The following is a 15602-nucleotide window of genomic DNA, read 5'->3' on the forward strand; positions in this document are numbered from 1 at the left end:
CATATATAAATGTATGTGTACATTTATACATCCTGTAATTATACATACATATATATATGTATATATATATATAGAGTGAGAGAGAAAAAGAGCGCGAGAGACCTTCAGGAAGAATTTGTACAAACCCGCTGGGATAAAGCACCAGCAAGTCTGTGATTTTAGCTTGGTTACTAATTCAGTATTTTTTTAAATAAAACGAGACAAAATCAAGATAAATCATAAAAAAAGGAGCATGATTCGGTCCGCGAGAGAATGTGTGTGAGAGAGAGAGAGGAGGGTTTGTGGAAGAAGGGAAGAGAAAGTTTATGAAAGAGAGAGCGTGTGTGTTTGTATGTGTGAGAAAAAAAGAGCGCGTGATGGAGAGGCAGGGGGGAAGGGAAATCTTAGAGTTAAAGGCTCGCAATAAAGTAGACAAATGTTCATGAATGTTCATGAATGTTCTGGAAGAAAAATTTCTCCGAGTGATTTCGCGCGACTTGCGTAAAGGAAAATACGGTGAACGAATCCCACTCATTTTACTATCGTTTTGCTTTCTTCCAAGAAAAACGTGCAATCACCGAGATTATAATTACTCGGGTCGCAACTGACGTGGCGACGTGCTCGAGCGGATGAAAGGAGCGTGACGTATCTCATGTCAAAAACACCAACGCAATAAGAAAACACAAGGGAGGTACTTCTCTGTCGCACAGAGGCCGGTGTCACTGACGTCAGTCTGCATTAATCGTAACCATCTCTTCTTTTTTTTGCCTCTATTATGTCTCTATTATTATCTAGTGACGCAATATAGCGAAGAATTAAATCAGTTTGAAGCGATTGGCGTTGGTGAAACCGGCTTTGTTTGTACCGAACAACGTGAGTAATAATCATAATTGTACTCCGGCTTGAAGTGCATCTCGTCGTTGTTACGGAATTATCCTCATTGCGTCAGCTCTAAATTTACGTTGTTAAAGAAAACGTGGTGAATCATAGTCGATAACGTTGCTCGATAATCCGAAATCCGTCTCGAAATTAACGATTGTCACGTTATAATCTCCAATCGCTTGTTATATGTTCACATTTTCTGGATTCTTCTTCCTCCTTGGCCGCACGTAAGAAAGAATAGAAATAGCGGGAGAAACGGAACTCGAGGGCCGGCTCTTCGCTGAGTGCTTTCCCTTTCTTTGGAGAGATCGGTTTTTTTTTTTTTCATTGTGCGCACGGGGATGAGTACGAGGAAGCAATAGATTCTCGGTGAAGTAAAATTGGTGATGCGGGAGTTGGCATTGAAGGGAGTAAGAAAAATTAAGAGGAGATGAGAATTAGCGAAAGAGAGCGAGAGAGTGTGTGTGTGAGAGAGAGCGAGAGCGTGATAGAGGCCGGGCAGGGGTGCTCAATTCGGTCAAGTTGGCCCGTGGGTCCCATGGTAATACAATTGTACATACAATTGATGACGAATTAATTATACGAATACTGATTAGTGAGCTCGTAGTGATTTCGTTTAGCGTATGTGAGACAACAGCGACCCAAGGTCTTTTGCGGAGTCCGAATTCGGCGGCCCTGTTGTGGATAGTGCACTGTTCGGAAAGAACGGAAAGAGAGAGCGCGAATAAATAAGAAGATCGATACGTTTCTGCGCGTTGACTGCGAGCGAGATGCCACTCGATGAATTCTGTATAAAATTCGCTTTACAAGTCTACACGCATGTCCACGAGTATACACACAACATTAACACGAACATGAATACACTTACATACGCGATACAAATACATACATATATACACACAAAACACACATACCCATACTCGAATCTGTAGACTCGTAGATTTACTATTAATTATAATGAATTATAATTATTATATCTATTATATCAATGTATAATTATATTTAGTTTTTAGGTTACGATGGCTCTTAGTTTGCTTGTACATATGCCGTGAAGCTCCAGTAAAAATTAAATCTTTAACAAAGAAAATCTATAATTTTTTCGACTGTTTTTGTACAGAGATAATAAAAACAAAAGGCCTCGTGCTTATGAAATTTCATGAATATAAAAAAAAAATACGTGTGTCGATCACTTCGCCATCCATCATCCTGATCGTCTTGCCGTTGCTTGCTATTTCTATAACAAAGCGGAAATACGAGAATTAGTACAAATTTATGTGTCAGCACAATCAGTCATAAATATTGTAAAAACGTTTCGAAAAGCACTTTAGAAAAGATAAAGCAATTTGAAATGAATTTCAACGTTTTCGAATTTGTCTCGCAGTCACGCGATGTTGATAGACTAAGTAATAAGCTTAACAAATATGTGGATACTTAAAAATGAAGCAACGCCGTTTGCCAATAACGATTGCAACGTTTCACAAAATTATTCGAGTCATTAGCGCGTCATATCTGTGTTTGCCAAATAAATTTCATCAAAACGACAATTTCGCAAGCGACATTTATTCAACAGACGGAAGACTGAATATTGTTGATTTATCGACGATCTCCCGATAAAACATGCCGATTTATGTCGCGCGATTTATTTTCTGCGAAAACATCTGCGACGCAACAAATAGCACGCAATTTTATTTTTTTATACGTGTCGACAAATGCGAGTGTATGCGAGAAACCGTGGAATACTTTTCAAAGTATGCGATTGTATTCTCTCAGCCTTCTCGATATAGTTATTCTCGGAATTGCCTCGATCGAGGTTCGTACGAACGCGCGCCTCTTGGAATCAAAATCGTATGCGTCATTCGGATCTTTATTGTTGCAAGGATACTATTACCAAACGTTCTGGAAACGTGTCGAGAGGAGTTCTCAAGATGATTACTCGTCGTTCGGTGGGTGGAAGAATAATTATATAATGAAGCATAAGAATTGCTCTCTGTCCACACTCGAGCAGACTCGAGCTATTTATGAAGAACAAACTCTGAAAAATCTCTCATGATTATCGACTTAATGAGATGACAATTGACGACATTTGACGGGAGTTTATCATCCCATTTAATTCGCATTGCACGAATATTCCCGTCCCGTGGAATTTCCATTATCAAAGTTAATCGAAAGGATAAATGTTCAAGCAATCGTCGAAATTACGGATAAAAAGAAACAATCTCGTAATCTCGAATTTGTTCTCCCGCTCAGTAAAATAGAACGGAAACAGGCAATGTACTCGAACTTTTATTCATTTTATTAATTAGGCCGTTGTTTTCGTATCTTTTTCAATTTCTCTTGCGCGGTGGGATTTAATTATAGAGCTTCTAGGCGCGTCCTGCGGATGAGCGTGTTAAGCCAACGTGCACCGCGCACGTTTCGCGATGAGAGGCTTAGCACGGACAAAATGAGAATTCAGCCATGAGGTTAATTGACGCTATCTACCTCGATGGGCTAATCGTCGATGGCCGACGTCTAATCGAGCCGAGTCGAGACTAATCCCGTGACGAGAGAAATATCGGGAGTTCGTACCGTCGCGATGTAACTATGGAGAGAAAAAAAAATAGAATCGGATTGGCGGCAAATAAATTCGATATATGGTTTCTGCGGACCGAGCGCTTTCAAATTGCGAGGATCGAGCTGGATTTCCAGGAAGAGATAAGGATGAATTACAGACCTTGTGAAGCGAGAACGATAGTATCGGTATAATGCCAAGATCCAGGTTTTCCGCTTCGTGTCTTCACGATCTATCCGCGTCAATTATTACGAACAAGTGCGGACAGTTTCGCCGTCTCGATTCGCGTTTTTCACCAATCGGGACTGATTCTCCCCGGAAGTGTGTTTTACGGGGGTAGCGAAAGGTTAATGAATCTTCTAAAGGGCGCGCATTGTCGTTGTTGTCGTTGCAGCCGCGTTCTTCACGTTTGAACGATTTGGATTCAACAATCTGATCGAGCATTCTTATGTTTTCTCGGGGTCTCCTCTCTCTCTTTCTTTTTCTCTCGACGCGATGTAGGACAGATAGGAGGTTTCGCGCGAGCGGCGGAGAAGTCGGAGCGTGCGAAATGACGGCGAATTATTGTGCTCGAGGAAGAGGAGCCGTCGGAGTAGGGAATAGCCGCCGTCGCCGGCCACTGCAGCCGCCGATGATGGTTGTCGTGGAGGTCAACGTCGGTTGTTGCCCCGGCCCCCTGACGCCGCTTGGCCCGCTCGTCGGTTAGTGGCCCCCTTGGTGGGTTAGAATTGCTGATTCTGTTCAGCACACGAAGCTCCCTTCCTCTTCGACCCCACCCGTCCCGCTCCCTTCCCCTCCCCCTCCCTCCCTCTCGCTCCGTTTCTCTCCGTTCGTTCTCTCCCGCCCTGGGCATCCTCCTCTGTCAATCTCTTCCGTGCGACCTCTTCGCCGAGCTTCTCGTTCCTCGCCGTGACTGTGTATCGCACTTTGTTGCCTGCCAACTGCAACAGAGCCATTCGACAACGTTGCGTAATGCAAGACCACACGGCCACGAGCTGATCGAGCTGGATCCACGACGGTGAACGTCTTGCGTCTCTGAATAATCAGCGGAAGGACCATGGGACGAGGGGGAAGAGGACCGTGGTGGCGCGATCTTGAACATGCACACACGGACGGCGTTCTGAATATGTAAGCTATTACTTCGCGACTGATCTAAGCAGGCGCGAGCGGTGAGGCAACCTTTGTCTCTCTTTTGTTCCGACAAAGTACTAAAATCTCATCGATGGGACGAGAGTTTCCTTAAGCGAAGTGAACGGCGCGAACGACGCGGTAAAAGCCCTTTTTCTCCCGCATCCTCTCGTCATTAGCGAAGACTCTTGTTCTCGCTGTTTCGTTTATTTCAAAGGCGGAGTCTTAATTGCGCTTATCGATTGCCGCGGCGAAGGGAACAAGGTCCTCCTTTCTTGTCCGTCCGTCATCTCCGCCGTCTCCCTCCTCCCCGCTTTTCTCTTCTACTCGTTCAGTCACACGCCGCCTCGCCTCTTATCAACGAACAACGACGAGCCTCCGGCCGCCGCTTTTTTCCTTTCCCGCCGCATTTCTGCCTCGGGAGATGCAGCGCATTGTCCCGCGTCGAGTGCACTCCCGTTCGCAACGTCGTTCTTGCGCAACGTCGGAGAGCGTGCTTGGCAAATCGGCGAATTTCTGCCGCTTCAGACAGCAATCTTTTTCGCGGATTATTTGCTACACTAACGTTCGAGAATCTAATTTTAATAAATGTGTATATGCATATCTTTATATATCGCTCGCTGTAATTCCACGATCTATTTAGATAAATAATGCGCAATAGTTGAATCAGTCATTAGTGTCATCTTAAGGAGATTCGAAAATATTAAGCCCCTTTTAAATTCAAATATTAAGCTCTCTCTTAATAGCGGTAGCCTTGTTACGCACGGCGAAATTGGGAAGTTTTAATTACCTCGGCCGTACTTACGGGTTAATCGGTACGCGGAACACTGGCGGCTTTATAGTTCTCGGGAAGTTTGGTCCGCTTGCGGACATTAAACGCGGCGTTTCCAATTACGCCGGTGCATCTCGGCGCCTGTGTGTATGTGTGTGTACGTGCGTGTATTTGCGCGCGCACACATGCGTGCGAGTCTCCGTTGATCCGTACGTAGTTTCGCAAGCCCGACGACGACGGTCGTTAACCTTACGCGAAAATGGATAAGACGGTTCGGTTCTGGCACGGTCGCTCCGCTCGCATCTGTAGATGCGACCCGGCGCATACGAGCGCATAGTAGAATGCTATTAAAGATGCCCGCGATACGAAGTGTTATGCGGACGTCGCGCGTTTTCCGCCGAGCGCGGTTAACGCGGGTGAAATTAAGGAGAACGTGACTTGTTCCGATGGGACTTGTGTGAGGGAAAATTCAGCTGAGCAAACGCGGTTAGCGCGACTTACACGTCGCCACGCATTAATAACTAATCAGCACTTTACGGCGCATTGTGTTGTTTAAACTTTAACGTCGCGCTATGTGTGCGTTACGCCAGCCGCGGTCTCTCTACCGCTGAGTTACGACGGGGCACAGTGTATGTACAATAAAACCCGGCTTTATAACGAGATTATCACTGTGCGTGATGCGCTATTGTGCCTTTTCTAAGGCGGCACAGCGACGACAGCAGACAATTATCTTTTAAACGCGCGGCGACGGCTAGGCTAACGGTAAAGACGCATCCTATTATTTGCCAGTAAGAAAAAATCCTCTGCTCTGCTTCGGATGTGAATTACATCTTGCCCCAGTTTAAAGCCGGCAGTCTCCCTCGCAACGCGTGACAGCGTTCTCGTTAGCATTCATGAAGTAAAAGATTTATAGCAAAATATACAGCGACGAATAAGTGGGATATAGCGTTCCATATTAAATCTCGAAACGCGGTTACGTCGTCATAACTTTTGCCAATCATCACCGCGCGCGGACTGTTATTACTTATTTCTTGCGGCGCACTTCGTTCCGCGATCGGTGTATCATTAAATGATTTGCGATAATCACGCAATCATCGACATGCGTATCGATTCTCAATGAGGTATGGTAATTTTGCGAAAGGCATCTTGACTAGTTTACAAATGTCGGCGATATCCATATTCTGAAATTATGACATTAGAAATGAGAAATTCAATGCGTAATCTCCGACCAATAAAATTATACTTAAATATAAAAGAATCTATTTTGAAAAAAGATTGTCTCATGTTTTATCGATGAAAGTGCCATGAAGCAATCTTTGTCAACAGTTTTATCAATAAAATATTTCATACAACACGAAGTATTTTAAAATGTGGCAGGAAAAGTTTTAGAAACATGGAGATATTGTCACAATATTTCCAACGCGTTTCCCGCGCCGCGTGAGATCATCGGTTCGCGAAGTGAAGAGGAAAATTTTATCTCACTTTCTCACTTCTGACGTCATAATAATTTTTGGGCTCTCGACGCTTTTAATTTGCATTTTTTTTATGCCGGCACGCTCATTAGCGACGCTTTCAGTAGTTTTGCGCGTTCGCGGTTCTTTTTATTGCCGGCATAAATGACTTCATTCGCATGAGTCATCGTTTCGCGACTAGGAACATGCCATAAACGGACTACGCGGTCGTACTTGCTGGTTAAAACGCGCGACGTAGAATCATGATTTCGCGAGTTCTCGAAGCGCGACTGATCGGCGCCGGTATGTTGGGGGTGTCGTTTTCCGAGCACGGATGGTTATTCGAATACTTCAGACCCTACGGAATCGTCAGGTTTGGAATTTAAGTGTCCAATTACACAAAAACCATTTTACGAGCGTATTTTTACATCACTGCTCGAGTCCAGACGAGTCTATAAAGTTCATGTTGTTTACCACGAGGGTTGTAATCACATGTCGTGGTTACAACATTATATATTAGAAAAGTTCTACGAGCATATTATTCGTCAGTAATCTGAAAACTTTGGAAATTTATCACTTTTATATTTTTATAAACCAATTAATATATTTATCTTTTTATCGATTTTTTGATTTTTCCAAAAGAAAATATTTCGTGATCGATTGAATTGTTGCTTACGATTGAAAGGTACGATTGAAAGGTACTTATTCATTAGCATGTAAATGCGATCATTATATTGTACGATGAGTAATGGCGTGAAATTTAACAGCTCTCGGTATTGCTTTGCACAAGGTTTCTGATAACGACAAATGATATTGTTCTCTTTATGAGTATTAATGGAATTCAATGCCATTCTTATATAAATAAGTCAATCATAATTCTTTTTATTGCGGGACACACAATAATCGTATAATATATCTGTTGAAAATATAATATTCAACGTTTGCCATGCGGACGCGCAACGTTTCTTGCAATTACGTGGTCATTGGCAGCGAATAATTGCGTCATCAAGAAGACAGAAAGGCTTCGAACGTGTCTGAAGGCGAGGCGGTTTCCAGTGTGAGAAATTCGTACTCCTGAATAAGGAGCTTATGTAAGCAGCGGCAAACAGCGCAAACGGCGGCACCGCGCGCGCGCTTATTTTGCACAAATACGTTTCGTAAATATAAGGCGAGAGAAAGTGTTGTCTCGGCTAACTCTTTCGTTAGCATTGTGCGTGTGTGATGACGCGTCATCGGGAACTTTAGCCACGAGCGAGCCCGCGCTACATTACCAACTTGCGTCAAAGAATGAAGAATAAATCGCACGTTCGCACTGCGCAATTTATCTTTGGCGCGAAATTTAGCAACAAAAATGTATTTTTCATGCTTTATGTTGATTCAAGACTCCACTTCCATCCGCCGTAGATCAGAAGTTCATCCTGCTAGGGTTAAGGCCAAAAATCCGAGACAGGATAGTTTTTTTTCGCAAATCAACGGTGATCGCGATCTCCGTCGCATTGCGAAAGTCTAAACGCGTCGCGCGATCGCGCAACTCGATACTGGATCGAAATCAACCGCTATTTGAATTTCCATGACTGCGTGATATGAAATGCCTTTGCTCGACTTTCACCGGCTACCGGAGGTGAGCGATTTTTCTCTTCGGATCGCCGTTGCTACCGGATGACAAAGTCGAGCTCGATGAAATGTCACGGCTGCGAAAATCTTGACCGACTTGGTATTCCGCGTGATCGCGCGACACGCGCGTTACGTCAGCAGGAATATGCATGTAATAAAGATATCGAATTGCAATGCAACAATCTTTCTAATTTGTCTTTTGAGGCCTTGAATTCTGTGCAATTTTGAGTCCCAAAAATTTAAAATATGTCGAGGTTATTTTTGATACAGTATCGCGGATTCTAGAAATGTCAACAAACCTTCAAGACATTTGCAGACATTTGCAAGTCACATATTTGTATTACAATTTCCGATACTTTTTTTCGCACTCCTGTCTCTTCAAGAAACATGATAAAATCATCTCTTCCAAATGTTTAACTGATCAGAACTATTTTCGAAAAATAAGTTGCCTTTTTCTAAAACGGATATTCACTTAAAAAGAAAATCAAATCTGATTTGTTGCTCCACGAAGCAAGAATATCGTGCTGAGCAATAATTCATGTTGATCGGGTCAGTCAAGATTACGCTGTCATTTCAGTGATACAGCAATATCGCCGTAATAAATATTTCAAAAGGATAAAACAAAAAGAAAAAAATCAGTCAAGTTTTCAACAAGACTATATAGAGAACGCTATCTAACTATTTTCTTCTGACATTTATTTATCTGCTTGCAGATTCGACGATGGAAGGATATCAATCGAAACCCATCGCGCTCGATTCCAAGATGAGTGATCCATCCCGCACGGCTCTCGCGATAGAAGACACGGTTTACAGAGGGGAAGGCAATGCCAATATCGTCATTGCGCTGCCACAGGTGAGTCAATAATTGCATATTCTTGTATATTATCAGTATATTTTTCTACAGCGTGACTAAGCGCATCTCTACATTGTTAGAAATTTACAAACAATTTACTTTTACAAACTTATTTATGCTTAACTGAAACGTCTGAATTAAATGGAGCTAAGAAATCTCGGCATTTATTCCTCCTCTCTCTTTCTCTCTCTCTCTCTCTCTTTCTCGTTTCTTCGCAGTCCTCTTTCACGCTTCGCGAACTTCGCCGATGGGCCCTCGAGAGAACTATTCCCTTGAAGATCTCCGCAATTCCGGCTGACAATGAATAAGACAAAGCCTGGATAAACTCGGTTTCCATTTTGCTCTCGCGGATCCCGCCGTATCGCGACGTCTGGCCTCTTCCTGATCCTATTACCGAACTCTTCCCGCTCGCAACTTCGTCAGTCGATTCTCTCTAACGTTCCCGGCATCGTCGTTGATCTACGACTCGTCGCCGTCTGTTGATTGCGACGGTAGCAAGAAGTTCTTCCTTCGTAATCTCAGCGGAAGCGTCTTTAAATCTTTTAATGTTTTTTTCCCGAACTGCACGAACGGAAGTGTAAACGCTCTGTGTTTTGCTTGAAGATGCTTCGGTAATTTACACGCTCCTAAGTAGATCAATTTTCTCGGAAAGCTGTACGAGTGTACATAAAGGGTCAAAGAAAAACGGAGAAGCCTGTATCTATTGCGACTGCTAAACGCTATCTGCATGCGAATAGCGAATGACCTTTAGGATGTAAATACGTAAAAACATGTGAATGGCTCTAGACAACATGGATATGTAAAAATATCTTGCTTTTAACAACGCAAATGCGTTTTTTTTTCTTCTGCCTTATCAAGCCGCGAGCGGATCTTTATGAATTTTAACGACACGGCTTACCCATTGTATGTATAATATTCCTACACGTTTTTATCTGTGCTTATAAAAAAACGAAATAAGGCGCGCGTCGATACGTTGTTTTTTCCAATATTTTTCTTACGTCAAGCGTCATTGACGTTTCCTTGGATCGAGATAAAGGCGAGATACAATCCCGCAGATATAATATAATGCATAATAATAAAGGTGTTGGATGCGAAAGAGGAAAAAAAGAGACGTTTTGAGTGACGATAATCGATCGTACGAGTTTGTCTCTCTTGTCAACAGATAAGGACGCGCGCAATTTCTTACGAAGTTTACGCACTCCCACGGAGTTATCGTGCGATAACAATTTTGCAAGAAAAACGGCCTTGAGTACGATTCGAGGAAAAATACACGGACGCGTCGTTATTAACACGTTTGTTGTTAACAACGTAATCATCGCAAAAAAAAGAAGCAATTGAGATTCTCGCGATTGTGCAATTGCGTCATACTTGCAAACATCTGCGTCGGAAAATCCGTCTCAATTCGGCGGAGATATCCGCGGATGATGAGAAAAACAGCTCGCGGTGTACGCGAGGTACCGTAACTTTTACACCCACGTGGGAATCTCTCTGGCGCGCCCTGTAATTAACGAATAGCTAATGATCGTGTGACTAATTGATAACTGCACATTACAGCAATCTATATGAGGCGATTGTATATATTCGCGCGGCTCGGCCGACCTCGCGGGCGCAGCGTATTTTTTCGCGCCGCGGACAAACGATCCGCATAAATAATTTCGTTTAATTGCCGGCCGCGCTCTCTTATCTCCGCCGTTTATTTATGCGAGACGCGTACGTACCATCGCGCGCGTCCTGTCTCATTCTGTCACCTCGCGTCGCAGGAAATGAATTTTTTTTCCACTTCGCGCATCTCCTCGAGGGATCGATACGGTCGGATCACGAACGTGCCGCTTCTGCCCGATGGCATCGTCGACTTTATCGCGGATCGATGATAATTGCACGTGTTCTGGGTATATATGTGTGTTTGTATAGCGCGCTACGCCCAACTTCCACGGCTTGAACTAGATTATCGTTACCGTATGTTGCGCGATGGACGCGCCTGTAAAATCTTCTGAAAAGTTACGATCTCGATATGAAAAGGGGCGGTGTATAGAAAGTGCTTGACGTATCTGTAGGTTGATTACGTCCGGAGATTTTTTGATACCAGAAATTAATCTAGGCCAAGTAGGAAATTTCGAATTTTTCAGAGAGCTATTTTTATTCTTATCAATTTTTTCATATAGACTCTCCAGGCAGATTCGAGAAGTGCTCGAATAACATTGATAACGCTCGAGGTGTTATTAAAAAAACTCATCAAAAATATATTGCGCATCTGTGGATTTCGATTGCGAAAATCACGATTCGTCCGGAGATTTGTACAGATTTTTTTTGACACTGGAGATTAATCCAAGCTAAGTAGAAAATTTGGGAATCTTTTTCGAGAGCGGCCATTTTGATTTTTATCATATTTTTTTCATACGGACTTCCCAAGCAGACCCGACGAGAAGTATGCTCGCGTAACATTGATAACGCTCGAGTTATTATTATGCGATTTCTCCTATTGTACGGAGCGGCGACAAACGATGCTCCGTCTCGTATTATGCAGTTACCGTGCACGTCGATAACAGCAAAGTGCGCACATATATACCGCGTAGCATAACCAGACCTCCGCCGTCGTTTCGCGTCGCCGACCGTCGTCTCGTTGTGCTCGTCGAGAGTTTGTCGAACCTGCCATACGATCGCTCGTGGTAACAGCTCCCGGCCGGTGGTTGACAGCGCGGATGAGAGAATAAAAGGGAATAGATTGAGCCTGTACTTACAGTGCCGATACTTGACCCACGAAATTTCCAAAGTATCGACAGACAATATCGGGAAAAGTATCGGTGTGCCGGTTACGCCGGTGTCGGAGCTATTTCAAAGCGAATGTGACTGCTCGGTTAAATACGCATAAGCATCGCTAATCGCGAACTCGTCCGGCCGAGCGGTCGCACGTTACTCGACTTCTCTCTCTTTTTCTCCGTCTTCTTTTTCTCCCCTTGCGCTTTTCTCGTCACGTATTTCCTCTTCCACGTAGCGACCTTAACCCGCGCGCGTTTAGTCATCCCCGTCGGGATTTATAATTTTATTACATGACTCGGCTGCATCGATTCTCAGACTATCGGCCGGCGGAGAGGAATGACGGCCGAAGAGATTTTCGAATGAAAAGATTTTCGAGCGTCGCTTCAATACTCGACTTTAGCCGTCGAAAAAAAAACTCAGCATCCTGTTTGCGAGTGAAAGTGTAGGATGTCTTTTTTTCTTTTTATCCTCGCAGTTTCGCTCGTTTTATGTTCAAGAAGAAGTTGAGAAACTTTTTAATTCTCCGTTGAAGAATTGTGAGACAAGAATATTAAATTGAGAGTTAAATCAATTTTAATTATCAATCGAAGAATGAAAAATAAATTCGTTTTTTTCATCAAAGTTTGAAACTCGTTTTGCCTCGGTGTTTATCGATATCTCGATAAGGCCTTTCGTCTCTGCGGTTCAGACAAAGAGAAAAAGAGAGGGAGAAATCAGTTGAAACTTTTCAAATACGTTCTCTCATTGATCGCCGTCTGAGCGCGTTGGGCCGGGCGGAGAAATAAATTAAGTTATTAACCGCGACACCAGCTGTGCGGGAACGAAACGTTGTTACCCAATGATATACACTCGTACGCGTTTCGTTATCTTCTCGCGCATACACGCCTTGCGTTTATCGACTCCGAGCTTTACGACGACTTTAACGAGTCCGTGCGGCTCGCCTGAACCGTTCGTTCTTCTTCTGATTTAACCCGGCGCAATGTAGTAACCCGGTTTCCTGGCGATTACGCTCTGCTCGATACTGAGTATAGTACGCGTTCGACCAGCTCAACTAATCATACGGGATCTTTCCTCCGCGCGCAACGTGCCTTGCTGAATTATACGCGTGACAAATCGCGAAATTTTTAATAGAAAATACATTATTTTCTAACGCTATCGATAGACGCGTACAAAATTTCTGTGAAAAATATATTTTAACGATAATTATGCAAATGCACGCACATTTAATCGCGACATTAGGGACGTCGGAAACTTGTCACTTCGTTATCAGAAAGCAGGAGTCTGAGTTAGACGTCGGTAAACCGCAAGTGCCGAACTTGACGATCACGCGATGCGCAACTTCGATATAACATTATCTTCCCGACGCGGTTGTTGCGCGTTGCGATGCATCTCGGCAGATTTTATGATTGCAGGCATTTCGCTATTCTCTAAGTGCATGCCGATAGCGATGTCTCATTGGCGGTTACGCACAGCGCCAATGATACGTCGAGCTGTACGGCGCGGGGGCCGCGGCGGCCGCGGCGTTATTACAATCGCTGTTTGTTTCGCGGAACGCTTCGTTATTTTCTGCCCGCGCGTATGCAATATCGTCAGACCTTCGCGGCAGTCTCTAATCAAGCATAAATTGCAGTCTGGCGCTGCATGCGTACGGCGAATTATCATCGTCACGCCATTAACAGCAGAGCAAATAGACGGGAGATTATTTAATTCTTAATCGAGGCTTACCGTCGTCGACAAAAAGAGGATCGGGCGGGACGATTTCTTATTTGATGTTTCATCGATGATAAGGATCGATGATGCATATTGATCGGAAATAAATGCCGCTGCTTTTTTTCCTCGCCTATTCGTAATAACTATTCGGTTTGTCGCCCGAAGCGACCTCGTCTTCGCTCTTCAAGGTGCGGATAATTGCACGCGCGCGAAGGAGCGCGGCCCTATCTCTGTCTAATCAGTCATAGATCGTGGCCCGATGCGCGTGTACACGCGCTCCGCTCCGGCGATCGTCACGCTATTGGACGTGTTGCTGCTCGCCCGGAGGGAAAAAGAGGACTCGGGGGTGGAAGCGAGAGAGAGAAGACGGAAGGGGAAAGAGAGAGAGAGAGAGAGGGAGGGTGCAGTGAGTAACCACCGAAGTTAGTCGTCGCGAGCGAGCGAGCGAGAGAGGAAGACGAGGCTTATCGAGGCAAGGTTAAAGAGAGAGAAAGAGGGACCATTAACCGTTGGCCGTTGACCTCCCGGTCGGCGTGGGGGAGGGGATGCACGAGGTGGTGGAAGAAAGGAGGCCACTGAAGTGGGGATCGGCCGACCGATCGATCCTTCGCGCGTCTCAGAACTGTGCTGGCGATCGCCAGGTGATGAATGGTCAGGCTTGTCGATCGATGGATGGCTCCGGAGCGATTTGTAATTAACACGCTTCCGCGATTCTTCTGAGAGTTCCGGAGGGTCGTTGGCCCTCCCCGTCTGCGAGACGCTCGCGGTGGAAAACCCTCGGCGGGTTAATCGTTTATTTTTGTTCTCTTTGTCGCAGCGTGCTATTTTTCCCGATATAGTAAGCATCGCTATGTAATTTTTTTTCATCGTTGAATTATAATTTTCCGTATGTCGTTATTTTATCCGAACAATTTACGATGAAATTGAATCGTCGATTCGCGTCGAATCGCGTCCACACAAAATCCAATCCGATAATTCTAAATAAGCGGTAATTAGGATAATCATGAAATACGATCTCGACTTGGTCACGACGAGATAATGAGATCGTGTACTCGCGTTCGAGTCGCGAAAGCCGCGTGACATTTTCGATGGGAAAACCGCGCGCGCTTGCATCGTGCGATACCGTTCCGGCGTTGTTGAGATCGCGCCACGCGATCCCGTGTCCGATCTGTCGCGAGCGGACGGGAACGGGTCATGTTGATTTTAATGAGATCGTATGCGCCGGCCACGGTTCGCCGAAGCGGGCATCCGCTTCTCTCTTTCTCTCGCTCGGTCTCTCGCCCGGAATCCAGACGAATCGTCAATATCGATTTCCTGCTGTTCATACGTTTGTGTGATTCGACGGTGCACGAGATTCAATCCCCGGCTCTTGTGCGACAGCAGTTGCGTCACCTCGGCGATATTTGTACGGTACGTATAACGGGAAAACGGCCAACAAGAGCATTCTTAAAAAACATCGAAAGCCACGCGTTGAGCGTACATCAAATACGGCACAATGTGTGTTTAAGAGTTTGAATTGAACCGCGATAACGCATTATCTCTTATCAGTCCTGCACGAGTGTTCTCCATTTATCCATCGCGTTGCGTAAAGACAGATGTTATTTACTTTCGAGGTCACTCGTACATAGATTAGCCGCTAAAAACTACTCACGTAAAAAAAAAAACATTACAAGCCGCTTAATATGAGCGGCAGTCATCAGGCGTTCCAACGAGGTCGGAACACGCCTCGTGATCTCCCGTTTAATTTTGCTTACGCAACTGTGTAGACGCGATTAGCAGTTTTTGCTGCACGCGTATTTGATTCGGTCGAGATGCTATTCCGCCGCGGGCGAATTAAATTAATTTGCGTTACGGATCGTTTGTTATTCAATCTTTTTGTGCGCCGTACGTATATCGTTAGTTGTA

At 44.5% G+C, this 15602-nt stretch overlaps 1 protein-coding gene and 1 long non-coding RNA gene across 8 annotated transcripts in view; one reads left to right on the top strand and one right to left on the bottom strand.

The window, feature by feature from the left end:
- Ipk1 (Inositol phosphate kinase 1) overlaps positions 1-15602 on the top strand; it is a 74888-nt gene that overhangs the window by 44902 nt on the left and 14384 nt on the right. For 3 of the 7 annotated variants that reach the window (XM_067348602.1, XM_067348601.1, XM_067348603.1), the window contains one exon: positions 9091-9230. In XM_067348602.1, coding sequence (XP_067204703.1) covers positions 9099-9230 — 132 coding nt within the window. In that variant the 5' untranslated portion in view covers positions 9091-9098. Of the gene's footprint in view, positions 1-4346; positions 4541-7386; positions 8385-9090; positions 9231-13245; positions 15108-15602 lie in introns of those variants that run through there. The other 4 variants (XM_067348604.1, XM_067348605.1, XR_010888291.1 and 1 more) reach the window with 4 other exon arrangements.
- Positions 23-4138, bottom strand: LOC105679105 (uncharacterized). Its single transcript, XR_001101802.2, has 2 exons — positions 3575-4138; positions 23-2095 (listed from the first exon to the last, which is right to left on the bottom strand). It is a non-coding gene; the product is annotated as an uncharacterized lncRNA (long non-coding RNA).

Source organism: Linepithema humile, chromosome 2 (genome assembly GCF_040581485.1).
Source record: "Linepithema humile isolate Giens D197 chromosome 2, Lhum_UNIL_v1.0, whole genome shotgun sequence".
NCBI lineage: Eukaryota > Metazoa > Arthropoda > Insecta > Hymenoptera > Formicidae > Linepithema > Linepithema humile.